At 42.6% G+C, this 27,468-nt stretch overlaps 1 protein-coding gene and 1 long non-coding RNA gene across 4 annotated transcripts in view; one reads left to right on the top strand and one right to left on the bottom strand.

The window, feature by feature from the left end:
• The window catches only part of LOC309329022, a 114,034-nt gene that overhangs the window by 81,541 nt on the left and 5,025 nt on the right, over positions 1–27,468 (top strand). The window lies entirely within an intron of this gene.
• GABPB1 (GA binding protein transcription factor subunit beta 1) lies at positions 318–27,314 on the bottom strand. 3 transcript variants are annotated; one of them, XR_014150859.1, is made up of 9 exons: positions 20,581–20,688; positions 19,386–19,553; positions 18,498–18,692; positions 17,412–17,523; positions 16,875–16,988; positions 12,859–13,044; positions 10,520–10,635; positions 2,318–3,341; positions 318–2,175 (listed from the first exon to the last, which is right to left on the bottom strand). XR_014150859.1 is itself a non-coding variant. In XM_081839171.1 (9 exons), exons 2-9 carry the CDS (start codon positions 20,686–20,688, stop codon positions 3,189–3,191), a joined length of 1,152 nt encoding a protein of 383 aa, XP_081695297.1. In that variant the 5' UTR covers positions 27,171–27,314; the 3' UTR covers positions 318–3,188. The 3 variants fall into 3 exon arrangements, 2 of the variants coding, with proteins under 2 accessions (XP_081695297.1, XP_081695298.1); XM_081839171.1 differs by adding an exon at positions 27,171–27,314 and having other exon boundaries at positions 318–3,341; XM_081839172.1 differs by adding an exon at positions 25,165–25,355 and having other exon boundaries at positions 318–3,341.

Here is a 27,468-nt window from a genome sequence, read left to right as displayed (position 1 = left end):
CCTCATTTAAAAGCTACAGTGGTGCCTCGCAAGACGAAATTAATCCGTTCCGTGAGGCTCTTCGTATAGCGGCTTTTTCGTCTTGCGAAGCAAGCCCATTGACAGCTTAGCGGATTAGTGCTATTAGCGGTTTAGCGGCTTTTAGCGGATCAGCTGTTAAGCGGCTTATCAGCGGATCAGCCGGACTCGCCCGCCTCCCTCCCACGGCACACCAGGCAACGTCTTGCGGCACACTAGTGTGCCGCGGAACACCGGTTGGGAAACACTGATCTATTGTAACGTCTTCTTCTTTTTAAAAAAGTAAACTGACACTTCAGTTGTGGAAAAGATATTTAATTGTAAATAGAAAAAGTAGGCCAGAGTACAGTTTTAAGGGCAATTATTTTGTATAGGTCATCTTCTAGATGATTTTATAAAGTTATACATTTTCATAAAAGCACTGAAACAGACACAGCAAAGCACAAATCAAATACAAAGTATACTCTGAAATAAAGGAGCTGCACAGTAGTTTGAAGTGTAACGCAATGTAGACTCAGTAATCTTTAAGGCAGTATGGTCTAAGTGAAGGTCTAAAAGCCACAGGTATCTGAATGTTGCTCTTGGTTCTGAAGCACTCTGGCTGGCTCTACACTTGCAGCAGGGCGATGCGATAGAAAAGGCTTTACTGCCCGAGAAAGTCAATCATGTTTCTGAACATTCCACTGTGTAAAAATAAATTTTTAAAAGCCCCCTGCAAGTAGAAAACTAGCACACAAGGCTGGATCAGCACCATTCCCTCCAATGTGCTAGCTTTCTTCTTGCAAGTTTCCTTTAAAAAAAAAAAAAGCACAAGGGAACATTAAAAAATGACAGTCTCCACCTGCAACCGGAAGTGGTACAGTCTGTTCTACCTCTCATTCTTGCTGCATGTGTAAAGCAGACTTGAGTTGTGAGGTCCTTGGTATGTGAGATTACATCTATTTCCCCTTCAACCCCAGTTCCTGGGACCAAGTGCTGACAACACTCCGATATTCTCAAACGTAATAGTGATTATGGGCTGCCCCCTATTTCTTGATATTACAAAGCTTCAAAAAGATACAGTGTTGTACGCTGGAAGTGCTATGTATCCTATCTTTGATGGCTGCACAAATTCAAACATAATCCTAGCCATCAGAAACAACTGTAGGCAACAACAGTATCAACTCATCGTATATATTTATGTTGTTGCTCAACTGTAGATCTTAAGTGAAGAAATCCAAATTCAAAGGTTTCCCTTTGCAAGCTCCACTGAAACAAGCAAGAGCAGAGATCGCAAGAGCAGTGGAACAGAGGGAATGAAAGAACGTGGGGCTTCACCTGTGTGGTTTCTACGTAAAGTGAATCCAAGCTGCTCAAGAGTTCCATCTTCTGCATTCTTGCGTTAATTTGAAGGGGCTTGCAGAGGAGAAGAGCCCTGCTATTGCACCCAGCGTTCCTATATTTCTTTATACTGTTATTACAAGAAAGTCGCGGTCCTGAAAGACGAGAGAGGAGCGAAACGAGGTTGCAGTGTGGGCAGCAGTTCTCTCTATGGTTCCAATTTAACCTTTTCTCCTCCACTGCGCAACCTCTATGCTCTTGCTGCACCAGATAGACAATAGCTCGAGTTCAGCTTGAGCCAAGTTCCTTCTGTGCCCGTGTTACACACAAATAAGTGAATTGCTATATGCCGTTGTAAATCTGGACCCCTTCCTGTCAAATAACTCCACCCTCTTCGGAAATTTGTGCAGCTCATGCGATACCACCTTTTGCTATAGAGACACCTGCATGCATAGATATCATCAAATGCTTTCAATGAGCTCAGCTCATTCGGGTTTGCTTTCGGTCGATAAGAATCATGTTATGCCGTACAGCTCTGTGTCATTCACCTATAGATACTTTAAAGGGGAATCTGCAACCCCTCTCCACCCATCGCAAAGAACAATCGCAGCCACCTTCTTTGTAATGCTTGGAAGTGAAGCAAAGTTAAGAGCCTGCAAAGTTAAGGTGGCAGCATAGGAGGAGAGGAGAGGGAAAGTTAACTGGACTGCTTTGCAACTTGGTCTCCACCTGTGGATTTGTGGCCCAGATTTGCTAGACACGCTAGAAATGTGATTTCATGCTCCGCGTGGAATAAATTTCAAATAATCCATATATTACATCAGCCTTCGTGCCAACCTGGTGACCTCAATATGTTTTTGGACTACAATTCCCATCAGCCCCAAGCAGCACAGTCAAGATGGCTGGCAGTGATAGGAGTTGTGATCCAAAAACAATCCGAAGGCACCAGGTTGGCGCGAAGGCTGGTTTACATACAAACCTGTCTTGGTTTTCTTTCTCTTCCCTCAAGTTACATTTCATCAAGAAATGGGACTCGCATAAAACAACAACAAACCACCAGCTTGCTTCTGTCTCCCCACCCATGACCTATAGATTAGACATTTTTTCTCATAATTTTTGCTCTTCTTTCCTGAAAAATACTTCTGCAAGTTGTATGTAGAAATTATATATCTATATACCTATATATAGATATATATATAGATATAAACATGCAGCATATGTACAAACTGAAAAGTTTAAAAAATATCAGCTTCATATACATGTCAATCTACTTGAATATATCAGTAATTAAATATAAAAAAATTACACTTTTTCTAAATAAAAAAGGGAGGGGCAGGGTTCAGAGACTCTGGACAACTACTTAAAGCTGTACAAAGGATTTCCATGAGGAGATGTATGAACTCAGAAGTCTAAGTTGCTAGCCTTCGGGACTGGTTCCATCACATAATTCATTTTCACACCGTCAGTTCAAATCAACAGTTATCACCCTTAAAACTGTTCTGTATTTCAGCAGTTTTGTACTAAAATCAAAAAGGTCTCAAAAACATTGCCTTTGCATGTTTGTGGATCCCTTCAAAAAGATTCAGCAACTAATTTTGGAACTGTAAAAAAACAACTATTTACAGTATTTCTTTTTAAATATTTTTTTTCTTTTTTTTGCACAAAATGTCTAAATTCTGAGTTTACTTATTATACAAGAAATTCACCAGAACTCATGGCTTAAGTCCAGTTTCAAACCTGTAGCATCTTCTCTAGCATATAATCCCGGGGCTGCGGCTGATGCGACACGCAGGTCGAGATTGTACGGCTGTTTTCTAAAACTGGCTTGACAGAATGCTCGCTTCAACCATTCAGACAGCTTCTTTGTTAGTCTGGAGGCGGGTCATTGCCTCCAACTTCTGCCTATAGGCTTCCGCCTCCTGCTCCTTCTTCAGAAGCTGCTGGCGGTACTTCTGTGCTTCCCGATTTGCCTCATCCAGCTGCTTCTGTAAAGTTTCTCTTTCCTGTTAAAACAAAACGCAGAAAGGTATAGGTAAATTGTGTGAAAAATGAATCAACGGCTGGTTTGCACTTGTTTAAAAGTACCACTTCATTGTATCTGAAGAACAAATATACAGGAATTCTGGCATGTTTCTTGAGCTTATTCTTTGAAGAGGAGGGAGAAGGGAAATAGTTAATTTTAAAATATTCTAAATAAGGCAACATGATATCACAGAAAGTCAGACAATTTGACGTATGTGGCATAAAATATGGGAACAGGCTAGTTTTAAAAGATCCCTTATATAACCAATTGGCTAGCTGTTAACAAACATAGCCTTGCAATTAATTTTAGCAATAGAATATTTAAGTCTGGAGAAGAAGGAAGTTAATCTAGCTTTCCACTTAATAGTTTTAACAGCTACTTTTAATTCTTCTGTTACAAATTCCACTTACAAACAGCTCTCCTTTTTTGAAATAATCTTTATTTGATTTTACAAGTTATAACAATACAAAATACGTGTCCATATTTGGATATTTCTCTTAATCTCTAGACTTCCCACCTTCCCCTCCATGTGTCCGATTATAAACCTTTTCAAATGCATATTATTTCATCATCCAAAGATTATGCCTCTCCACAAATTATCTCCTGAGTTAGTGACCTACACATTTATTTTGTTACATCTACAGTGGTACCTTGGTTTTCAAACGGCTTGGCTCCCAAACAAATTGGCTCCCAAACGCCACAAACCCAGAAGTGAGTGTTGCAGTTTGTGAACATTTTTCGGAAGCCAAACGTCCGACGCGGCTTCCAACTGAGTGCAGGAAGCTCCTGAAACCAATCGGAAGCTGCTCCTTCGTTTTTGAACCGTTTCAGGCATTGAACAGACTCCCAGAATGAATTAAATTCGAGAAACAAGGTACCACTGTATATAGTAGTAGTAGTAGTAATAATAATAATAATCATAATAATAATTTATTTATACCCTGCACATCTGGCTGGGTTTCCCTAGCCACTCTGGGCAGCTCCCAACAGAATATTAAACAGAATAAAACATCTTTAAATGCCTATTCTCCAAGGAACTAAGGGCTGCATATGCCTGGTCCTATGTCCCTTCCCTTTTTATCCTCTAATAATGTTGTAACACGGCAAATGGAGATGGGTGTTAGAAGGACTACGGAGAGGAGGAAAGTGTATTTGCCTTTGAATCCCAAATCCTTAAATTCCATTCTATTCTATTCCTGGAAATGTTGTGAAATCAATGGGATTAGCAAACCCTATTCAGGCATTCTAACTCATGTCTGTAGTCTCTAAGCTGTGTACAGAAAGGTTACAAAACATACAATAAAGTCAAGCCAGTTGAAATCAAGAAAGCTTATTTAAAATGCCTGCCAAAATTAAACGCCAGAAGCTCAACAGGGAGTGTTGAGCCAGGCACAAATAATAATAATAATAATAATAATAATAATAATAATAATAATAATAATAATAATAATTATTATTATTATTATTATTATTATTATTATTATTATTATTATTAATACCCCCACCCATCTGGCTGGGCTTCCCCAGCCACTCTGGGCAGCTTCCAAAAAAAATTAAAATACTGTAATACATCAAACATTAAAAGCTTCCCTAAACAGGGCTGCCTTCAGATGTCTTCTAAAAGTCTAGTAATTGTTGTTCTCTTTGATCCACAACAGTGAAAGCATGACTGCTGGTGGATATAAGGCAAGGGTCTAAGCTAACTTGGGGATAACTTTAGCCATGAGACTTTCTTATGTGTATAGGCTTCCTATACAATTGAGAAACTTGATCTTCTGGGGTCACAAGTCATGTGGGGAGGCTATCCAGGTAGCGGAAGCTCCCTGCTGCAGATGTTTGCCCCCAATCTCTGGGAAGCAACAAGGATGGTGATGAAAAAGGCATCATGGAGCGATCAGAAACATCCCCTCTGTCCATCACATGATTAGAATTGTGTGTGCTATCTCACCGTGTTTTGGATTAAGACTGTCTACAGTCTACAAACCAAAAGTCTGAATTCTTGCACTCAAGTCAGCTTGCTGACCCCACAGACCTGTACCAGTACACTGAAACTTAGCAGCAAGTGCGTAAGAATGCTAAAATGTACCAGGAGAACTTAAACACAATTTTCCTTTCTTTATTCAAAGTTATACTTCTTTAGATTTCTTTCCACTCTATTGTATCACATGCCCTTTATCTGTGGCCAACAACCTTCCATTATTGGGCTCCAAAACCACCCAAACAACTTGCATGAAAGAACTCCATGGAGAACACACAATATATTGTGTCATTTCATGTAGGAATGCTTGGAGATGGAACTCAGAACCTTGGGTTACTATTATTATTAAATTTGTATACTGCACTATACCCATAGGTCTCAGGACGTTTATAACATAAAATCACTGCACATTCTATCCAACTAACTTCTACTCAGACCTATTGATATTACTGACCACAACTAACTCAGATACTTTGATTTCAATGGATTTACTCTGAGTAGAATTTAGTTGGCTAAATTTCTAAGCTCTCCCAAGTTCCCACTACCTTGCACAAGGATGTTGTACACTACTATACTGCAATATCCAGCAACCAGAAAGGTCATGGCTCTTCTGCCTGCTGAGTCCCCATTATGACATCAGCTGGTTGCCCAATGATACCACCTAAGGGCTATTCTAACATGATAGTTAAAATACAGTGGTGCCCCGCAAGACGAACGCCTCGCAAGACAGAAAACCCGCTAGACGAAAGGGTTTTCCGTTTTGGAGGCGCTTCGCAAAACGAATTTCCCTATGGGCTTGCTTCGCAAGACGAAATGTCTTGCGAGTTCCTGCGGGCTTTTCCCCCCCTTTCCTAAGCCGCTAATCCGCTTATCAGCTGATCTGCTGATAAGCCGCTTATCAGCTGATCCGCTAAAAACCGCTAAACCGCTAATAGCACTAATCCGCTAAGCTGTCAATGGGCTTGCTTCGCAAGACGAAAAAACCGCTATACGAAGAGCCTCACGGAACGGATTAATTTCGTCTTGCGAGGCACCACTGTATGCTGTTCTCTCATTCCGTTATCACAACCACTATGAAATAGGTAACTAGTGCCTGAATTTTATTTCAAAGGGTGCTATCTATTCAGCCCCTCGCCCAAACCTCTTTCCCTCCATTCTTTCCAGAGGAAAAGCAGTGGGAAGAGAGACTGAGACCAGGCATGAGACAAGTACTCTAAGTCTTGTTCTCCAAGTTGCAAACTAAGGGTGACTAACTTGGAAGATGCTCTTCTTCCTTTCATACCTTGACTTCTCCAAAGTGGCTCACAAGTAAAACTAGTTGCTAGCCTTGGAGGACAGGCCTGGGGATTGCAGGATCAATTCTGTGTTGTTTTTTATTAGAACCCCCATATCTGTCGACTGATGCAAAAGACACACATTTGGAATGTAAGAATTTTGAGCCTAGGGATTTGTTCCGAGTACCAGAACTGCACTGAGCTCACTGCCATGTACCAGTCTGCCCACCCCATCCCCCAGGGAGCTCTCATCTGCCGTTTCTCAGCAATTAGTGCTGGTACCCCTGTCTTCTCTATTACATGTGCAGGGTAAGGAAATGTGTTTGGTTTTTTCCCCAGACAATAATAACTTTTTATTTGCTTGAGGGAGAAAGTGTTTGACATATTTTGATGTTTTCCAGGCACAGACTACAAGACCGTGTTTTTATCAGGTAAAACATTAGTAATACTGTTAAATAAATGCATGGTTTTAAAAAAATATTCAAATTACAGGGCTGTTACATAGTTACTTTTGTGAAACAGCATTTTACATAGATTAAATGTTGTGCCTGGAAATTGATTGGCAGCAGCCACTGAGAACCAGAGAGACAGCCATAGATGAAATTACATGGGGAGAAGCAAGGCCACTATCTCAGAAGGCTAACTGCAGAGGTTCTATGGACCAAGTGGGCTGCCTCCTGAACCAGGACACTATGCAAGGCATTTGAGAGACAGAAAACAGGGGCCAAATGGTAGGATAGTACTGCTGCAGGGGTTTGCACTAAAAAAAATTCAGGCTTGATTCTCTTCCCACCGATGGCAAAATTATTTTCCCATTTCAACATGAAGATACAGCATTCACTTGTTACATTAGTCACACAATGCAATTATTATGTGAGGGTTTCCTGTGCAGCTGGATAACATAATGCTATTCCTTGCTAACATTCTTATTCTCTTGAAGAACACATCTGTCATGAATTTTTACTTTGGACTTTTATTCTAAGGGTGTTTCCCCCCCCCACAAAGGGCACTGCTCTTTAAATAGTGACTGGATTGACTGACTCCCCCCACCCTGCTTAATTTGACAAATAATTCAACAAAGTCAAGTATGTTGAGCCAAGCCACCTATTCCATTTTCATTTGATGACAGAGAACAGTTTCATGGTAAAAAAAAAAGCACTTGAGTTCAAAAGCAAAAGAAATTTTCTCCATCCTACAAAATATCCAGCTTGGAATTTTGGTGAACCCAAATGACCAGCTCATGACATGCTGCGATCTTACATGAGCCAAAAGGCAACATTTCCACCTTATTAAGAATAATTGCCTAGGAAATAGCTTTGTTCTGATCCGTACACAAGCAAAAGCCTTTCCCCTCCTCTTTAAAGGACTCCATTTTTAAAAAATATAAATAAGCTAATTTCAGCCATGGTTTCCACTTTAATCACTAGGTAGTACAATATAAAAGGGACCAAGAAGGTCCATCTGTAAACACTGTTTTGCTGAAATGAAAAAGCCGGGTAAAAATAATAAACTTCCTCTTCTTCCTTCTGATGATATCCCTTTTTCTCTTACAGAATGATCCCAATCATACTTTCTGGGAATAAACTTTATTAATCTTAACTTTATTTAGTCCCCGGTAAATATATTTGGGACTGAGGCACAAGTCCATCCTATCTACGGTTTGTGTTCCAAATTCTTTTCCTGTTACTGTCAATTTTTTTATCATCCAGTTGAATTGTGCTCCAGCACTCAAAAACTAGCAATTCAGGTACCTGATAACTGTTGGTCAGTCTATTCTTCTGATTGAACAAAGGTCTCTTGCTCTCCAACAATTCTGCCCATTTGTTCTTGCTTAGACCTTCCTCCTTGAGGACAAATATGTGGTCAAATCCTTCCTCAGTACTCACTTTCCCTGGCGAACCTTTGTCTGAATATGTTAATCTGCATCCCTCACTAAAATGAAACCTAAATGCACAGCTGCTCAGTGCCATCCCAAGTGGCCCTTGCTTTGCCATCCCTTCTCTCTCCATATTGTCTTCACCACTGTCAAAATGTAGATTGCTTATAAAACTCTGCAAAGTACCCTGCACACTGATGGTAGCTTATAACTCTAAAAATAATAGTACATTTAAAGTATACTATGTATACCTAAAAGCAGAATGCCATTTTTCCCATAGTGGAGTGGGACACATGATTTGAGTTGGAGAACAAGAAGAAAATCAATAACAATTTTCTAAAGCAGGCTTCTTCTCCTGTAGCAATGCTGAGCACCACACAAGCAGAGGCTTATTTTACTTATTTTGCTGAGTCTAGGAATGCTCCACCTCAATTAAACACTCAAACTGTACCATTTTGGCCCGAATATAAGCTGCATCCGCAAATAAGCTACACCTTCAAAATTCAGGGGGGTGGGAGAAAAAAGACATTCCCCCGTTCTCCCGGACTGCTTGGGGGGGGGGTTGGCTGCCGTCAAAGTAGTGCGGCTCCCCCACCCCCAGCACGGGGCAACGGCATGCAGCTCGCCCGCCACTCCAAAGCCTCCCCTGAGCTGCTGGGAAGAGGGAGGAAGGGGGGAGGTTGCCGGCAAAGGGGAGCTGTCCCCCCCCCCCCGAGCAGCCCAGGAGCATGGGGCAATGGTGCCCAGCCTGCCCACTGCTCCCAAACCTCCTCCCGGGCTGCTCCCTGGGAAATGAGCCGTGCTGGTGGCATAAGGTCACAAATATGAGCCGCACTTTAACTTTTCACTGGCAGAATTGGGCGGGAAAGTGGCTTATATTTGGGCCAATACAGTAACTTTCAAAAGAAATCTAAATGGACAGCTGTATTTTTAATATCTAATTCATTCCTGTAGCATGACAACAGAGTCCATTATACATTCTCCGTGAGAAACCTTTTAATGAAAAGAAAATCAGGGTGATAATGTGTAAAAAGACTGTTGATGGGTTTTTTATTGTAGGAATACATTTTTGCCTGTATCACAAAGAAAAGCAATAAAATTCTGCACTAAAGTCCAAACCTTGGAATGATGAAGGTATAATGGAATTGAGATGATAACTAAACTTATTTACTGAATTTGCATTAAGCAACTTTTCAGACTGTATACAAGGAACAAAATCTTTATGATACATAATTTTGAAAATACAGTTACTTGACATTAACATCATCACAGTTGTGATGTATGTAGACTTTTGACCACAAACAGGTAAAGCTGCTGATATAAATGTACACATTGGTTCAAGAGTGTCCTCATTTTATACAAAATATAAACAAGAAGAACTTCAGGGAGAAAATCTATGACATTTTATACCAAAACTTTAGTATACTATGCATAATAGTATAAATATTGTAAGTTTGGTCGGATAATATCATCTTGGGGGGGGGGGGGAATCTAAATAAAATATTTCTTCTTGGCTTCTCCATGTACACCAAATCTTTGTTTGTCATTGAAAAACTGTTATTATATTTAAGGCCATCAAACCACATGCAATGTGACATTTATATTAAACATTTATAACAAATATATCAGAGACAAACATATACAGTGGTGCCCCACAAGACGAATGCCTCGCAAGACGAAAAACTCGCTAGACGAAAGAGTTTTCCGTTTTTTGAGTCGTTCCGCAAGACGAATTTCCCTATGGGCTTGCTTCGCAAGACGAAACGTCTTGCGAGTTCTTGCGAGTTTTTTTCCTTTTTTTTAAAGCCGCTAAGAGCCGCTAAGCCACTAATAGCCGTGCTTCGCAAGACGAAAAAACCACAAGACGAAGAGACTCGCAGAACGGATTAATTTCGTCTTGCGAGGCACCACTGTAATGCAGTTATAAATATCTTATTTTGTGGTACTACAAAAAAACTATTAAGAAAGATGAAAATAAACACTCAGTTTAGAAAATTTGAATAAAACAACTCAGCTAACAAATTCCTTACTTCTATTTCTGCAGACTCCACCCGATTTTCAACTATCTCAATACACTGTCTCTTGACTGGAGGCTCTTCACTGATCACTGTTTCTTCAGCAATGTCAGTCGCTGGTACTGTAAGGACTTGAATTAAAATACATTTGTATCAGAAATACGGAGATTACACATGCTACATTCAGGTAAAAGAACCCCTGGAGGTTAAGTCCAGCCAAAGGCAACTATGGGGTGCGGTGCTCATCTCGCTTTTCAGGCTGAGGGAGCCGGCGTTTGTCCACAGACAGCCTTCCAGGTCATGGGCCAGCATGACTAAACCGCTACTGGCACATGGAGGACTGTGACGAGTGCCAGAGCGCATGGAAATGCCGTTTAAATTCAGATGCTTTGCTAAACCACAAGAGATTTGAGTGATTTCTTCTTCAGATTCTTTATTCTGAGATAGAGATAGAGAGAAGCATTGCAGGGCAGACTGAGCTAAAGAAACATCTTGTGAGCCTTTAAGCAAGAGCCTTGGGGGAAGACAGCTGGGGAGATGGAGAGCTGTTTCTCAAAGTTCTGTTTGGCGATATGTGCTTGGCAATATTTGAGTTAGCCTGCAAGGCGATTTTTTAGTCAGCTTGCTGTAGCAACTTGTAGCTATTTGCTCTGCTGCAGCAGAGACTGACAGTGAGTGCTAACTGGTGCTCTGAGCTCTGTTTCTCAGAGAGCTTGGAGATACAGTGGTACAGTGGTACCTCAGGTTAAGAACTTAATTCGTTCTAGAGGTCCGTTCTTAACCTGACACAGTTCTTAACCTGCAGCGTGCTTTTGCTAAAGGGGCCTCCCGCTGCCGCTGCACTGCTGGCGTGCGATTTCCATTCTTATCCTGGGGCAAAATTCTTAACCTGGAGCAACCACTTCCTGGTTAGCGGAGTTTGTAACCTGAAGCATCTGTAACCTGAAACCTCTGTAACTCGAAGTACCACTGTACCTCAGTTTTCGAACGTCTCCGTTGACCAGGGGTCGACAAACTATGGTCCGCGGGCCGGATCCAGCCCAATTGCCCTCTGGATCCGGCCCGCAAATGGTTCTGCAATCGCTGCTTGGATTGGCGTGTTCACCAATTTTTCCCATTTTTGGGGGGGACGACCATTTTTTGTGACCCCTCCCCGAACTACAACTCCCAGCATGCTCTGAGGTTGCTCAGACTTCTGCAACGCTGGCCAATCTGAAGCCTTAGCAACCTCAGGCCTCCCCTCCATTGGACGGTTTGACGCGAGACGGTGGCCAATGGCGAGCCTTCCTGAGACTTGCTGCTCCAATCGGGGCGAGGCGCAGGGCAGGGCGCCTTGATGACGTCTAGCTCCAAAAAGGGAGAAGAAGCGAAGGGGCAGGAAGAAGTGGGAGCAGAGAGCCTGCAAGGAGGGAAGAGGAGGAGGAGAACTCTTCTGTGCTGCTCAGCGGTGGCATATTAGCAGCATGGTCATGGACACTCCAGGGTAGGGGCCCTTCCCGGCAGGGTGGCTGCGGCCCCTCTGCGCAAGCTGAGACCCAGCACTGGTGGGGCGCCCCCTCCCCAGCCCAGCCCAGCCCAGCCCAGCCCGCTCCGTCTGAACGCAGTGAGTGGAGGTATCTGTCTCTGAGATAGGGAGGCAAGGCGTGTGCGCGCCCGGTCCAGCCCGTCACAAGTTTTGAGGGACAGTGAACTGGCCCCCCATAGAAAAAGTTTGCTGACTCCTGCTGTTGACGAACATTTCGGTTTTCAAATGCTGTAAACCCGGAAGTAAATGTTTCTGTTTTCAAATGCGCCTCGGAAGTCAAACAGAAAACACAGATTTCTTATTCAGTTTTCCATTTTGAGGCTTCCGTACTGAGTTTTTGAACATTTCGGAATACAAACGTTCTTCCGGAACGGATTACATTTGAAAACCAAGTCACTGTATTTGAGTCAGCCTACTGTAGCGATTTCTTGCCCCTGCAAGAGGCAGGGAAGAATTGACTGAGGTACCGTTAGCAAGGGCTACACACACAATATTGTGCTTTTTTGAATACCACACACACAAACTGCAATAAACTGCAAGGTCGTTTTTTTAAAAAACGGTTATCATGATTTGATCTATTATTCGATATCAGACTAAATATTGATTTATAGCACACCCCTAATGTTAAATACTTGCTGGTTGCTCCCTTAAAAGCTACTGTTTTTCCTGAGCCATTTGTATTCCCATTTTGCCCCTTTTAAAAAAACATTAAAAATTGTGGCCTGGAGTGACTATTGAGTTGAATGCAAAAAAACAAAAACAAAAATGTTTATATGCATTGTTCAGAAGAGGATTTGAAGTCCTCATTTTACATATCCTTTCAGCTCACCTTGTTGCCCATCTGGCATGGTCACAATAATGGGCTGACCCATTCCACTAGTTGGAATGGAATGGAGGTTTCCAAGCTGAATCCCATCAGTTACTATGGTAATAACCTGTTGACCTCCGGAACTGACAACTTGCTGAATTGCACCATCCACAGATTCTGCAGTCACTACTTCTTCTGTAGCCACAACTGTTAAATAATAAAAGGGATAAGAGTAATCAGGATGCTTATTGACAAACTTGCTTTTAAAAAGTTAAATACCTACCATTTGCAGAAACCATTCTGCGGGCCTTTATTATTTATTAGATTTATTAAATCCTATTAGCTGTCTTACAAATACAATTTGCACTATGGTTATGGTTGTGTTGTTATGGGAAGGGGCTGTAGATCTGAGATAGAGCATCTGCTTTGTCTATAGAGGTTCCCAGGTTCAATTCCCAGCATCCCCTGGGAGAGCCTCCTGCCTGAAACACTGGAGAAATGCTGTGAGTTGGTGTAGACAATGCTGAGCTAGATAAATCAATGGTCTTACTCATTTAAAGCAGCTTCCTATGTTCCTTCTGTTGTAATAGACAGTTACTGACTCACAACTGCATGCATGAAAGGGTTAACCTGAGCTCAGGTTGCAAGTGGGTGTAGCTTAGCAGGTTTTCAGCTCCCTGCTCACAGTCATTTTTTCTTTGTGCTTGCTGGAATAAGCAAGGAGCCATGTGGCTACGGCTCCCAACCATAGGCGCCGACTCCATGGGGCCTGAGGGGGCCCGAGCCCCCTCAAAAATTCGTTTGGGGGGCTCTGCCCCCCCCCAATAATTTAAGAAAATTATTACCGTAAGTTTCGCTCTATAACACACAGATTTTTTCTCCTAAAAAGTAAGGGGAAATGTCTGTGCGTGTTATTGAGCGAATGTGTGGTCCCTGGAGCCGGAGCGCAGGGGCAAAAATAGGCAAAAATCAGGCAAAAATAAGATCGGGCAGTCGGGCGGAGGGAAGGCAGAAGCTGCTGCTTTCCTGCATTCTGCCTCAGGGTCTTACTGCCCACCCGCTTCTGTTGCTGCATTTGCTCAAACTCAACAAAGAGCAGGGAATCCCCTGCCCTCCTGGCAAGCAGAGGGTTAAGGAAAGGATCGAGTCCTTCCTTCTAATTCTTTCCTAGTCACACTGCGTGCAGGCTCCAGCCCACCACCTCCTCCTCTCCATGCTCTAGGGACTCGCAGGCAGCCGTAAAACATGCAGATGGGAGAGAGAGAGAGGGGGCTGGCTTGGGGGGGGGGGACTTTTGCCTTCCTTTCCTCCCCCCCCACCCCGTTAAGCTCCTCCCCTGCATTCTTAGCCAGCTGCTTCTCCGCACACCCCTCTTGTGCTTCTTGTCCCTTCTGTGTTTTTCCTTCCCTCCCCATTTAAAACGTGGTGACAAAGCACGGATCCACATGGATCCTCAGGATTTTTGCATTGGGTCACCCCAAATTCACCATCAGATCACATAGCATGTTCATGGCTACATCTTGCACCAAAAAAATCACGCACCCACTGTTGCCTAGGGTCACAGTGGTGCAAAAACGTGGTTACAAAGCACGGATCCACATGGATCCTCAGGATTTTTGCATTGGGTCACCCCAAATTCACCATCAGATCACATAGCATGTCCATGGCTACAGTCTGTACCAAAAAAATCACGCACCCACTGTTGCCTGGGGCTGCAATGGTGCAAAAACGTGGTTACAAAGCATGGATCCACAGGATCTTTGCACTGGGTCACCCCAAATTCACCATCAGATCACATAGCATGTCCATGGCTACATCTTGCACCAAAAAAATCACGCACCCACTGTTGCCTAGGGTCACAGTGGTGCAAAAACGTGGTTACAAAGCATGGATCCACATGGATCCTCAGGATTTTTGCATTGGGCTACTCCAAACTCACTGTCAGATATTAAAAATCTTTATAAAATAGAGAATTAAATACATACAGAATGTTAAATTTTCAGTTTCGAAATATTAGTACTAGTTTAGTACTGTATTTCTATATTACTATAGTACTGTATTAGTTATTTTCAAATACTTAAATATTTTTAGGGTGTAAGACCCAATTAAAGCCCGTTATTTACATACAGTATTACAGTATTTACATACAGTATTAGGCATACTGTATTAACTTTATTAACTGTATTAAAGCATTAACTTTGAGATATTATTTTTATTTAATGAACCCTCAGCCTTATTCAAAGTAAGCTTAAATTAGCTATTTCACTTATTAATCAAAGTGCTATTACTGTGCGACAGCAATATTTTATGTTTTATTCTTTTAATGATAGTTTAGGATTTATTTAAATATCATTTCAGTCTTTTCAGAGCTATATATTCACTGCTCTGTAATAGTCTATAAGCATAATTGTTACTGTAAATTAAATTAGCTTTTTACGAAAATACCGTGCGTGTTTATGTTTTGTTTCTTTTTTCAAAGCCAAAAAGTGTTTCAGGCTTGTCGAGTTTACCGGAGTGTGGAGTTATAGAGAGTCGAGTTTTCGGGGTTCTAATGTTGATCATATGACTCTAAAATACTTTTAAAAAACTTTAAAACTCACTAATTTTCATCTAAAATTTAGAAAACTTCCCGGGGCAGGACCCCGGTATGGGCCCCCCCAATATTTTTTATAAGTCGGCGCCCCTGCTCCCAACTCCAAGAAAAACCAAGTGAACTGAATCTCTCAAAAATGAGATTTTATAGCCTGTATCTTTGCTAACCCAAAAATTGCACAATCCTTTTTGTAAGGAAACCAAGTGCTTTCCTTTATGGCATTTGGAAGCTTTTTTCCTCTTTATTTTACTTGTTTGTTGTAACTTCTGGAAACTGTGAATAAAATCTTCACTTATTTGGAAAGTCAAGTGTCTGTGATTTATTCTAGCCTAAGTATTTTTGTGGGAAACATTTGTTTAAAGGTGGATAAGGGCAGATGCAAATCTAACCAAGGTTTAATGTGCTAGGAGGAAGTGTCATTGTGCTCAACTCAGTTAGGAGAGAGTAAGATCTCACTCTTCCAAACCTCTCTCTCCAACACCTTTGTGTGAAGAAAAGGCCGAGAAAGGCTCTTTGGGGGGCTTTCCCCCTTCATCACACTTTATACTTACAGCTAACTTCAGTGCAGGAGCAGCTAAACCACTTTTTCATATACAAGGCATGCCCAAGTTTTGTAAACCCATCATGTCACTACCAAAAGATAATAAAAATGACCGCAATTTGGGGTAAGAGGGGGGCAAAGACAAAAGATGGAGATTACAGTTTTCTAAACCTGAATGCCTAGCACAATTGATACAAGGAAATACATTTATTTGCTGTTTCATATTAGTACCTGACATAAAGCAAAGTGGATTTACTAGTATAAAAATGTTTTGGCATTTCCAGGTACTTTCTCAATGGGTAGAAAGTTGGAGTTTGATACATGGGTAACCTTATTATATTGAGAAATGCAAATTTTAATATTTAGAAATTATTTTAACACTCAGCATTAAACAAAATCCTGTTTCTGGGTACTTATTAGTCTCAAACTAACATTGGCCATACTACCTTTTTTAGGTTTTAACAGGAGAAAGATCATTAAAAGCCAATGCTGAACCACAAAAAGCAGCAATTTGAGCAGCTACGTTTACATTCAAGCAGTTATATTAAAATCAGCTTTGAAGTTCACAAAAGATGGGATGTACACCAGAAGGCTTTCTATCAAAATCTGTAGAGCATGATTTATGTCAGAAAGATCAGACATCAAATACAATGGAGACGCAAGTCAGAAGCTTTCATCTTTGCCATTAATTGCAATCCTATTTATAATGGTTTTCCTGCTCAAATAGTGATTGCCATTATTGCCTTCATAGAAATGGCATTATTATAAGAAGAATGTTAATTTTTTTTCAGGATTTTGTGAAGGAGATGAAATTTTGTCCGTTTTCTTTCTTTTTAATAAATGAATGAATGAATGAATAACAATGTGAATCCCTGTTTTAACATCCAAATATTTTTTCCTCACCTGGTGTTTCTGAAGAGTTGGACAACGGAGCTGAAGCTTCTGCTAAGGCAGCCAAAGTTGCTAGTACTGAAGTTGAGGAATTACCGAACTGGACAGCAGACACTCCTGTATCATCTACAAGGAGATAATACAAAAGTCAAACCACAAACGACGTCAGCAGGTTGCATAAATATTCCTTTCAAATGTAATGTACAAAGACATCATCTTGTCTGCAAATCCAGAGCCTGACATGTGCTTGAATAACTCATACACAAGCAAACTTCCCATCCATTTTAGTAGCTGACTTAGTTTCCTGTACACATTCCACTGGAACGAATGGGGACAAGAAAGGAGGGCGATTCCAACGCCAAACTTTAAGCAATTAAAAAAGTCTGAACTGGGGGATGATGGAAAAAACTAAAGGGCAAATGATGCACTTGCTGAAACCTTACCATCATTTTATTCCTAAGCATTTTGCTTAATATGGTGAACAAATCATTCCCAACCCCCTGTACACCTGAATACCTGTATATGATGTATTTGCAGAAGATACCAGACCTGTTAGGTTCACTACCCCGCCAGGTCCAATGATGAACTGAGGCGTTGCTGCATGTATCGTCACAGTGTCGGGACTTTCTGGGTTTGTGTTGATTTGGTTCTGCATTGCAATCTATGACAGAACAGGCAACAAGAACATCTTATTTCCACCTTCATTAGGGGGGAAAAGCCATCACACTCAGATTTTGTATAGTTATTGTACTACTGTATTTTGACATTTTATTCTTTTTTTAAAGAAACTGTGAACTACTTTTAAACTGTCATGGGACCTTAGAATGAAAGGCAGATAATGAATTAAGAGGAAGAGGAGGAGTCAGTATAGTTCACAGAAAATAAAGGAGACATTTGGAAATGCAATTGATACCTAAACTCAGGTAAATTCAAATAACTTTGTGGATATGCACCAGACTAACATTAGGTAGAATGAATATGGTGAGAACATCAGTAAAGGCACGATGACCAAGTAGAAGAAGTGGATAAAAAGGTAAAGGGACCCCTGACAATTAAGTCCAGTCGCGAACGACTCTGGGGTTGCGGCGCTAATCTCGCTTTAAAGGCCGAGGGAGCCAGCATTTGTCCGCTTCCACAGAGTTTTTCCAGGTCATGTGGCCAGCATGACTAAGCTGCTTCTGGTGAAACCAGAGCAGCGGACAGAAACACCATTTACCTTCCCGCTGGAGCGGTACCTATTTATCTACTTGCACTGGCGTGCTTTCAAACTGCTAGGTTGGCAGGAGCTGGGACCGAACAACAGGAGCTCACCCCGTTGCGGGGATTCGAACCGCCAACCATTTGATCGGCAAGCCCAAGCAGCACAGTGGTTTAACCCACCTGCTGTGATAGAAGAAGTGGATATCAGTCAACAAACTTATCGGTTGGAGGGAGTAATGCTTCTGAATATCAGTTGCTGAAAACCACAGGGGGCGAGGAGAATACTCATTTGCTCAGCTCCTGCTTAAGGTTTCCCACAGGCATCTGGGGGCCATTGTGAATGCTGGACTAGATGGGTCATTGGCCTAATCTAGCAGGCTCTTACATTCTTACAGAGGTCCAGGAAAGACTTTGTTGAAGAAGGTTTTGAGTTACCTGTAATATTTCTGCCAGGTCTTCAAACCCATTGTCCACAGCGATGTCAAATGCTGTTTTGCAAAATTTACTCTGCGTATGGACATCTGCTCCATATTTTACTAAGAGTTCCACTACTTCTTGGTGATTGTGTTCTGTAGCCCAATGAAGAGCAGTCATCTTCAGCATGTCCTTTGCATTTACGTCAGCGCCATGCTACAAATAAAACAAAACCCCCAAACTACTTCAGATTTCCATCAAGAGTTGAAAAACTGAAAGACACAGCCCATTTAATAGTTATTTCCAGTCCTGCAGCCTTCTACAGTATTTGCCATTTCATGATCAGTAACAATCAAGCAAAGCATACACAACATGGACTTTTTAAAAAATGACAATAAATATAGTCACTTGTTAACTAAAATGTACCATCTCTGTATAAACAATGTACCATTGTTGCTTATGGCTGGGCGCAATATGTGGAAAACAGTGTGCATGCTTTCCACTGAAGTAGCTTAATGGCGCAGCACAGAATTTAAACGCAGCGTTAAATCCCCAGCTTTTCCAGATAGGGCAGGGAAAACTTACTGAAATTTTGGCCCAAGTCAGTGAGCTAGATGGACCAATGGCCTGATCTAGTGCAAGGCAGTTTGCTTTGCGTCTGTACACCACATTCTCCAACCCCATGGCTTTGGTGGGAGGCGGGGGAGAGGGGCTCCAGGGTGGAGGACCCAAAACCCCAGCTTGCACAAGGAACTACCTTTGTGGCATGCTTTGAGCCCAAGCAATATTTTTAGAAGGCTTCTTTGAATGCCACTGATAATGAAAAGTCATATTCGCATCAACTAGCAAATGAGCATTTTTCAGCTTATGAACAGTTATCACGAAATGTGCATATAGCTATATATTTACCTTAAGTAACACCTCTACTATGCTTGCATGGCCTTCAGAAGCTGCCATATGTAATGGAGTTCTGTCCACTTTGGTCCTGGCATCCCGACTTACACCAGCTCGAAGCAACACTTCAGTGGTGGAATAGTGCCCATATTGTGCTGCTAGATGAAGAGGAGACGTTCCCAACTGCAACACAATATATAGCACAGTTAACAAACAAACAAACAATCAGGCTAAGAATTAACTTCCATCTATCTTCTAGTTGTGAACACACAGAATATTTATACTCTTCTAATTTAACGGCATCCCTTCCTTAACATATTTAATTTTGAGTGCCATGAATTATTATTTTTTTAAGTGCATTTAGGGTGAGGCTTTCTTATTTATTTATTCACTTTTAAGGGCGATCCTGTAGAAATGCTGTTGGAAGAGGCTTTCATTAAACTCACACAGATTTGTAAGCTCTTTTCAACTTTTGATGTTGAAGTGACTGATCTTTGCCCTGCTTACTCATATAGTTACTCCTGCATTTCATAAAATTTGATTCATAAATAGCCAGTCCAATACTACATTTTCTAAATAACTATTTGTGCTTTTTTCTTGCTTTGAATAAATGGGTTTTTAAATAATAATAATAAGTATGTAGTATTGCAGTCAGGCAATTAATACCACCATCATTACTGGCTGAGCTGGTCAAGATACCCTGGTGTTGGAGAACTCCAGAACAGTGGTGATGGAGAAGTTCAATATTCATACTGAGGCTTCCCGTACTGGGCTGGTTTGGAACTTCAGGGTCTTTGGGAGGAATTCAAGATTATGCTGTTGAACGTTCTGTCAGCACAAGCATTCCAGCTTGTTCATTCCAGCTTGGAATGAACTTCCTCCCCCTGTATGCTGTTCTCAGGATTCTCCTGATTCCCACCCCCCAAATAAATTTTAGGGGGCACGAGGAGGCGGGGAGAGAGGGCATAGCCCTGTTTCACAAACAGAAGTCCTTGCATGGGTTTCCACTGGTGGGACTCATTAGTTGAATCCCACCCTTTGATGCCAGCATGAAATTGAGCATAACCTGTTCTCGTCACACAATTTGGATCCAGATGTTATACACTTATTTCAAATGTCACTAATCCAGTGATTCTCTCAGAAATATATACAAAAGGCCAACAGAAAAGCAAAACATGCAATTCAAACAAATAAAAGATGTTTCCATTACCCAGTCTGTAGTAAAAGGTGCACCATTGGCCATCAAAATGCGAACTTCGTCATCTTGTCCTGCTCGTGCAGCTTCTAAAAGCTTCTTTCCCAAATCTACCAGGGACATCTGGTGAAAGATTTCAGATGAAAAAGAATTACTGTAAGGTTCATTCAACATGCCAGTTATGAAATAAATGGACATATATTAAAAAATGTGGCATGTATCATTGAAAAAATTCTGAAAACAGAGATGCAGGCTGAATAGATGGTGGCTGCTGTGTTGGCACAAACAAATCCTGTCTTAAGAAGCTGAGACATGCTTCATGCATTACAGTGGTACCTTGGGTTACAGACGCTTCAGGTTACAGACTCCGCTAACCCAGAAATAGTACCTTGGGTTAAGAACTTTGCTTCAGGATGAGAACAGAAATCACCCTGTGGCACGGCGGCAGCAGGAGGCCCCATTAGCTAAAGTGGTGCTTCAGGTTAAGAACAGTTTCAGGTTAAGAATGGACCTCCAGAACGAATCAAGTTCTTAATCTGAGGTACCACTGTAGCATGAAGCCCCTTGCTCCCCCACCCCTGTGCACCCCCCGCCCCTTTGCAAGAGCAAGCAAAGAAACTAAGAAGCTGCAGTTCACTCTAGCTTCCACTTACCGTATTTTTCGCCCTATAGGGCGCACTGGCCCATAGGGCGCACCTCGTTTTTTTTGGGGGGGGGGAATAAATAAATAAATAATCCCCCCCCCAAGCTGCGGGGCTGGGGAAGCCCGAGCTTCCCCCGACCCTAGCCCCCAGAACAGGCTGCTATCCGCAAGCCTTCAGAGCTTGCAGACATCTGCGCGCCCCGTGCTTCGGGCTGCAGGCTGCTGCCCGCAAGCCCGGCAGGAACTCCCACCGGGCTCGCAAGGCTTGCGGATAGCTTCCTGAAGCCTGGAGAGTGAGAGGGGTCGGTGTGCACCGACCCCTCTCGTTCTCCAGGCTTCAGTGAAAGCCTGCATTCGCCCCATAGGACGCACACACATTTCCCCTTCATTTTTGGAGGGGAAAAAGTGCGTCCTATAGGGCGAAAAATACGGTACGTCTAAACTGAGAACTATGGTTAATGCCTTTCCACAAGCCATGATCTGCAAACCAACATTAAACCATGGCTTTATATTCTGGTCTATTTGGAAGCTCTTTAAACTGCTTGTTTTGATCTTTAAACCCCTTAGCAGCATAGGGCACACATATCTAAGGGGCCATACGACTGGCTTATGCAGCAGTTGCAGTCATGATATCAGGCCTTACTGAGGTCAGATTAGAAAAATGACACCTAGGAGCAGGGCCTTTATCACTGCAGTCTTGGAATCTTTTAGCTATAAAAGAAAGGGGGTGATCCTCTCTACCCGGGTTTTGTGGTGAGTTGATGGTGGCTTTTAATTACTATTTTGGGAAGTGTTTATTCTAATTGCGATTTTTATCCCTTTGTTGGGTTTTTAATATATTTTTACTCTAAATTGCTTTGAGTGGTTTTGGGGTAAGGTTTTTTGGAAAAAGAGTTTTTAAATGTTTAAAACATTTAATATACTTTTCTTTTAAAAAACCATACATAGCAGCTTAGAATGAAAATATGGTTTAAAACAAAATTGATCAGATCCAAAGGGATAAAATTAACAAAGAATATCAAAGAAATTCAAACTTACTTAGGGCAAAGTCCAACTAAACTCATAAAAGATTTATTTTCAAGTAAATAGGCATTGTATTTGGCTTCATAAATGATATAAAAACAACAATAATAGCATGCCTACTCCAAACTCTCTCATATGCAAATTAAATGTAAGGAATTATAACTAACTGTGAGCAAAATCATGGGAGGGGTGTTTCTAGGACTAAGGTGAAATAATGAAGCTCCCTTGTTGTTTTTTCTACTGGATGCTGCATGTTTAAGTAATCTTGTTATATTTATAGTACTGAAATGTGGTTTTTGGTATGTTATTATATTTGCTATTGTTTGGCTATGTTATTATGAAATTGTTTTTGTAGTGTTTGTTTGAAATGTATTCCTGTTTTGTTTGAAATGTCTTCCTGTTGTAAGCTGCTTTGAGCAGGATTTTTTGCGGAAAAGCGGCATACAAATATGCCTATGCCTGTTCTAATGCAATACCAGAAATAAACCCAACTAATCACTGACAAAACTATCTTTATGCCGAGAGCACTCAACTTTTGTTTCTCCTTCCCATCAGATTCAAGCTACCGTCCAGCTACAATCAGGCACAAAATTAAATGACAGTAAGGCCAATTGAACCAACTGAATCCACCTAAGTATTTAGGAACTTCCATTGCTCCTGATCATTCAGAGGCACCTCATCATTAAGGTTCATAGAAGCTTGGGATGCTCCTTAACTGTGCCAATCATGAGCCATGTGCACCCACCCAAGCCACTGCTTTTAGGGCCACCTGCTACCATCATCACCACTGCCGTATCCCCAGAGCCAACTGGTGCAAAAAAGCAGCTGGTGAGGCTTCTTCAGAGCCCCAAAAGCCTCAGGTTGCTGCTAACATAGCATCAACATAATTTCAAAAAGCAAACCGGGAAGGAAGTTGGGAGGTGGGTGCCCATCTCAAGTGGAAAGTGTCTTGTGCCGGTCTGGCTCCTGAATCTTGAGAAAAGGTGCAGTGACAAGGAGTGCCTTGCACCAATTTTACTGAATTCTGTACATCACCTTGAAACCTGTGTATGGAAGGAGGTTAAATAATGACGACCATGATAATTATTCTAATGGGTGCAAAGTCTGAGGCCTTTTCTTTCCAGTTCAAATCGATTGGCTGTTGTAAATTACTTAATACCTCAAACCTAGGCCACAATTAGTGAAACTGTGCTTGAAAACTGTCTGGAAATTTAAGCTGAAACGAAATGCAATGATGGAGCATGTTACAGTGGCCCTCCAACATCTACATTAGCCACTATAATAATAATAATCCAAGGACAAAGGTGAATTAATTTACAAAGTCATGAATGGTTTCAGCCCTACGTACATTAGAGGCTCCCGTCCTTGATCCTAGGGCAATCACCATTGCGTTCCATGAAACCTCATTCCCTTGCAGACTTCCCTGCATCCTTTCAAAACAGCCTAACTTTGAGAGCTGGATTTAGATAACAAGGATAGCAGCTGTAAATGCAGTAGAGAGGTTGGCATGCTTTTGTGTATATATTTGCTTTGTTATTGTATGCATGCATTTTCCCCCTTAAATTGTGACCTACATCAACAGAGAGGAAGCAGACTAGAATTCCTAATAATCCTTAACCCTGATTCCTCTTCTCACAGTAGTCAATAGCTAAAATCTGATTTTGCTAGTGAATAATCGGGGACTAAATTCTAATTGACTTTATTAAAATTAGTCTTTTGGTACAGATAATCAAAAGAAATGGTTTGGGGCCATCTAGTGGAGAACTACCACCTTACCAAATTATGTTATAACAGTGTCATACCATATTATATTAACACCATAGCAACTGACAAGATTCTTCACCTCCATGACTGACCATTTTAAATGTAAATGATTTTGTCTATGGAATTGGATTAGTATTTTTGTTTTATTCAACAGCTTTTTTAGACTTATCACAGAATATGGTCCCTCCCTTTAATTTGTATACTGTATTAATTTATGTCAACTTTTAGTATCTACGGTTCTTACGAGTTCAAAAGTAGCCTTTAGTTTACATTCTTCAGAGCAGACTACACAGAATTGGAAGCATAACACACTGGAACACACTTCTCTATGTACTTAAATGCTGTCTATGCACTTCTTACAAGCTGGTCTACAGAGTTTTTGCCTATAATTTGTGCATAATACAAGGTCATATTCCCCCATGTGAAAGAATTCACAAGCTAAATTTGACAAAAGTCAGTACTGCCTGTCACTAAGAGTATATGAAACAGAACCTTTTATCTCATTGAAAATATTAAATCTAGGAGCGTAACATCAGCATCAAGAGCATATGAGAAACTACTTATTTTCCAGTTTGGGGATGTGCAGTTTATGAGCTACTTACAAGAAACCTGTAGCCCTTCAAAGCATACAGCCACAGCCTATATGCGAGATTCCTTAAGCTGTGGAACTGGATTTTATATCACAGACAAGGAACAAGAATATGATGGGGAAATTGCAAAAATGTAGTATGTGAATTTGGAGGGAGGGGCAGAGGGGGAGTCCAAACTCATGGTACACAGCACCTTCCCCAAACATGTGCCTGGAATTCTAAAAAGCATATGGAATCCATTGCCTTGTTCCTTCAAAAAGCAAGGACTTTTTTTCCATCCCCAAAATAAATGGGCATGAACCTGCATGGACCGTTGGCCCTTCAGCCTATTTCTGTGTCTCCTGCAAGAGGCATAGCTCACCTAAGCAAAGCTACCTGAAACCCTTTTAAATGCTAAGGCAAAGAGTTAAACCTAGGTCTGTTTGTATGCCAAGTTGTCTGGATCCCAACTCTGGTTGTTTGTTTGTTTAAGATATGGTGTATCTATGGCAATAGAACAATTATTTTGAGAATAGTTTGTGTTTTCATCAACAGCCATGTTACTTTGGCCTTTTAAGGAAGGGCACAAAAGCTACAAACCTGCAAGCAAGAAGGTCCTGGTTGGGGGCTGGCAGAAAAGAAATGGGGTGCTCCATGTCTCCAGCAACCTGCTGCATTTCTGTGCTAGGAGTGGAGGAGCTGGCTTTTCTCTTCTGGAAGCCCACTTGCTTTCTGTGCTGGGCACAGAGGAGCAGTATTTCCTTTGCCGCCTCTGCCAGCCCACACATTCACTTGAGTGCTATGGCGACCAGGCAGGCACTTAAATATAAGGCTGGTGTTGCTTAAGTGCTACAATCAGCACACATTTTTAAAGTGTTTTTTTAGATGATACGTGTTTCTTGTTTTGGCAGTGTCTTAAAAGACGGTGCCAACAGATGGAATTCATTACAACTACGGTACTCCCTGAGCTACAACTGTCCTAGTTATAACTCATCAGAAATTATCTATCAGGCTTGAATGGATTCGCTTTGCTTTCCTGTTATCAATAAAAGCAGACATCAGCTTCAATTCAGATTAAGAACTTTATTTTAAGGTTTCAAAGTATCGAGCAAACACTGGCCTTACTCCAGATGAATACATCAGGTTTAAAACATCATTGTTCGCTGTGGAGTGAATATGCAGCTCGGATACAAGATACGGAAGCAAACATGTCAATTCAGAATGAGAGATTTCTACAAAATTACAGGAAAGATCCAATGGTAATTTTACATGCTTTTACACAGCGAAGCCTACCACTTCAGGGAGCGGTGGCATCTGGCAGGGCTCAATGGGAAGAGGAAGGCTACTCTTCTTATGCAGCAGTCACTGTATACAATGCTTTTTTTCTAAAAAAAAAAAATGTTTAGCGGTACTCTCATTTTCCTACTCATATTGAAATACTGACTCTCAACGAGGCCAAACATAGATTCACAAAATGTTTAGGGGTATGTGTACCCCCAGAAAAAAAACACTGACTTTATCAACACCATTTGCCCCATGGAACAGAGGCAAATTCATCCTAAGAGGCAGAACCGGGGGGTGTCCAAAAAATGAAACTCCAAGGCGACTAGATGTGATGTTTTGTTGGCCATTCCCCAAAAACAGCCACCCATTCGCCCTCGGGAGTGTTTGAATCCACTACTCAAAAAGGTGCAAGGGAGAACTTTTGTCACACAAGGGGAAGCCGGCTTGCTCCAGAGGAGACCAAAGGACGGGAGAGTGGCTCTTGAGCAGCCCGATCCCAACTGCATATCTACTCAAACAGAGCCACCGGCTGCCTTCAATGGGGCTCACTCCCCAGGACTGCGGTCTTACTCCCGAGTAAGCCCGACTTCACGCACGCTTACGCACAAGCCAACGTTCCCTGGGGTGGGTGGGTTTAACGAGCCCGGGTTCCCAAGCAACAGGCGCACCGGCGGGCCCGAGGCCACGACGGGGGCCGCCCAGAGAGGCGCTCCCTTCTCAGCAGGAGCAAACCCTGCCTCAAAATGCAACCCGCGTCGGGCGGGAAGGGCAGGCCTCCCCGCTCACAGCCAGCTCCCCGGGGCCGAGGCTTCTTTAGCCCAAACGCGCGGAACAGCGCATGCTCGAGAATAAACACGGGTCGGGATTCGAAGGAACGTGTGAACGGCAGCTGAACGCGAGTGCGGGCACGAAGGGCAGTCGCTCGCGCGCCTCAGCTTCGGCCAAGGCCTCGCTCGCCAGCTCGCCCCGTCTCCTGCCTCTGCCCTCACGCAGGGAGGCTCGGCTTCCCGCCGGCTCCATTTCCCTCAGGCGGAGCCCCCCTCAGCGCCAGATCCCCGGAAGGCCTCTCCCGTCCCCGCTTTTCCCCGACAGGAAATCCTGGCTGGGTTGGGCGCTTGAAGGGAGCGGAGGGAGCCGCGGTAAGCGCCGGGTTCCGGGGGAAGTGGAATTATTTTTTACCAGCGAAGAAGAGATCAACTTCCACATCCGGTAACAAGGGCCCTATACAAAAAGGCGCAGACTGACCTGGAAAAGCTTGGCCGGCCCGGCCATTGGAGGTGGGGGGAAAGGAAGGGAAGAGGAAGGGAGCAGGCCTCGCTTACCGTGCTGCCCGCGCCCGGCCGCCGCCGCCCACGAGCACGACGAGCAGGGGCGCCCAAGGCCGCCGCCGCTTCTCATAGGCGCCCAAAAGCCCCACAAAAAAGTCCCCGCGCGCGCTCGGCGGAAGGACACAGGCGGCCGCTCTGGTGAGGAGTGAGGCGAGCGAGGAAGGAGGAGAGGCCCGAGGGGGCGGGGGAGCCAGCGCGGCGGACCCACTTTGGCCGCGCTGAGGCGCCTCTCCTGAGGAACACCCTCCCCTTGTGGAAACGGGGAGGGGGCCGCGCCCCCGAGCATGCGAAC

The sequence above is a fragment of the Podarcis erhardii genome (genome assembly GCF_964252035.2).
Source record: "Podarcis erhardii genome assembly, chromosome: 14".
Taxonomy (NCBI): Eukaryota; Metazoa; Chordata; class Lepidosauria; order Squamata; family Lacertidae; genus Podarcis; species Podarcis erhardii.
This window is presented reverse-complemented; position numbering and strand designations above follow the sequence as displayed.

Coding starts and splice junctions, on each gene's coding strand:
- GABPB1 (XM_081839171.1), bottom strand. CDS start 20,688: ATGTCCCTGGTAGATTTGGGAAAGAAGCTTTTAGAAGCTGCACGAGCA. Junction 16,989..17,411: donor CGGGGTAGTGAACCTAACAG/GTCTGGTATCTT, acceptor ATCTCCTTGTAG/ATGATACAGGAGTGTCTGCT. Junction 3,342..10,519: donor TGGAGTCTGCAGAAATAGAA/GTAAGGAATTTG, acceptor TTGTTTTAACAG/GAAAGAGAAACTTTACAGAA.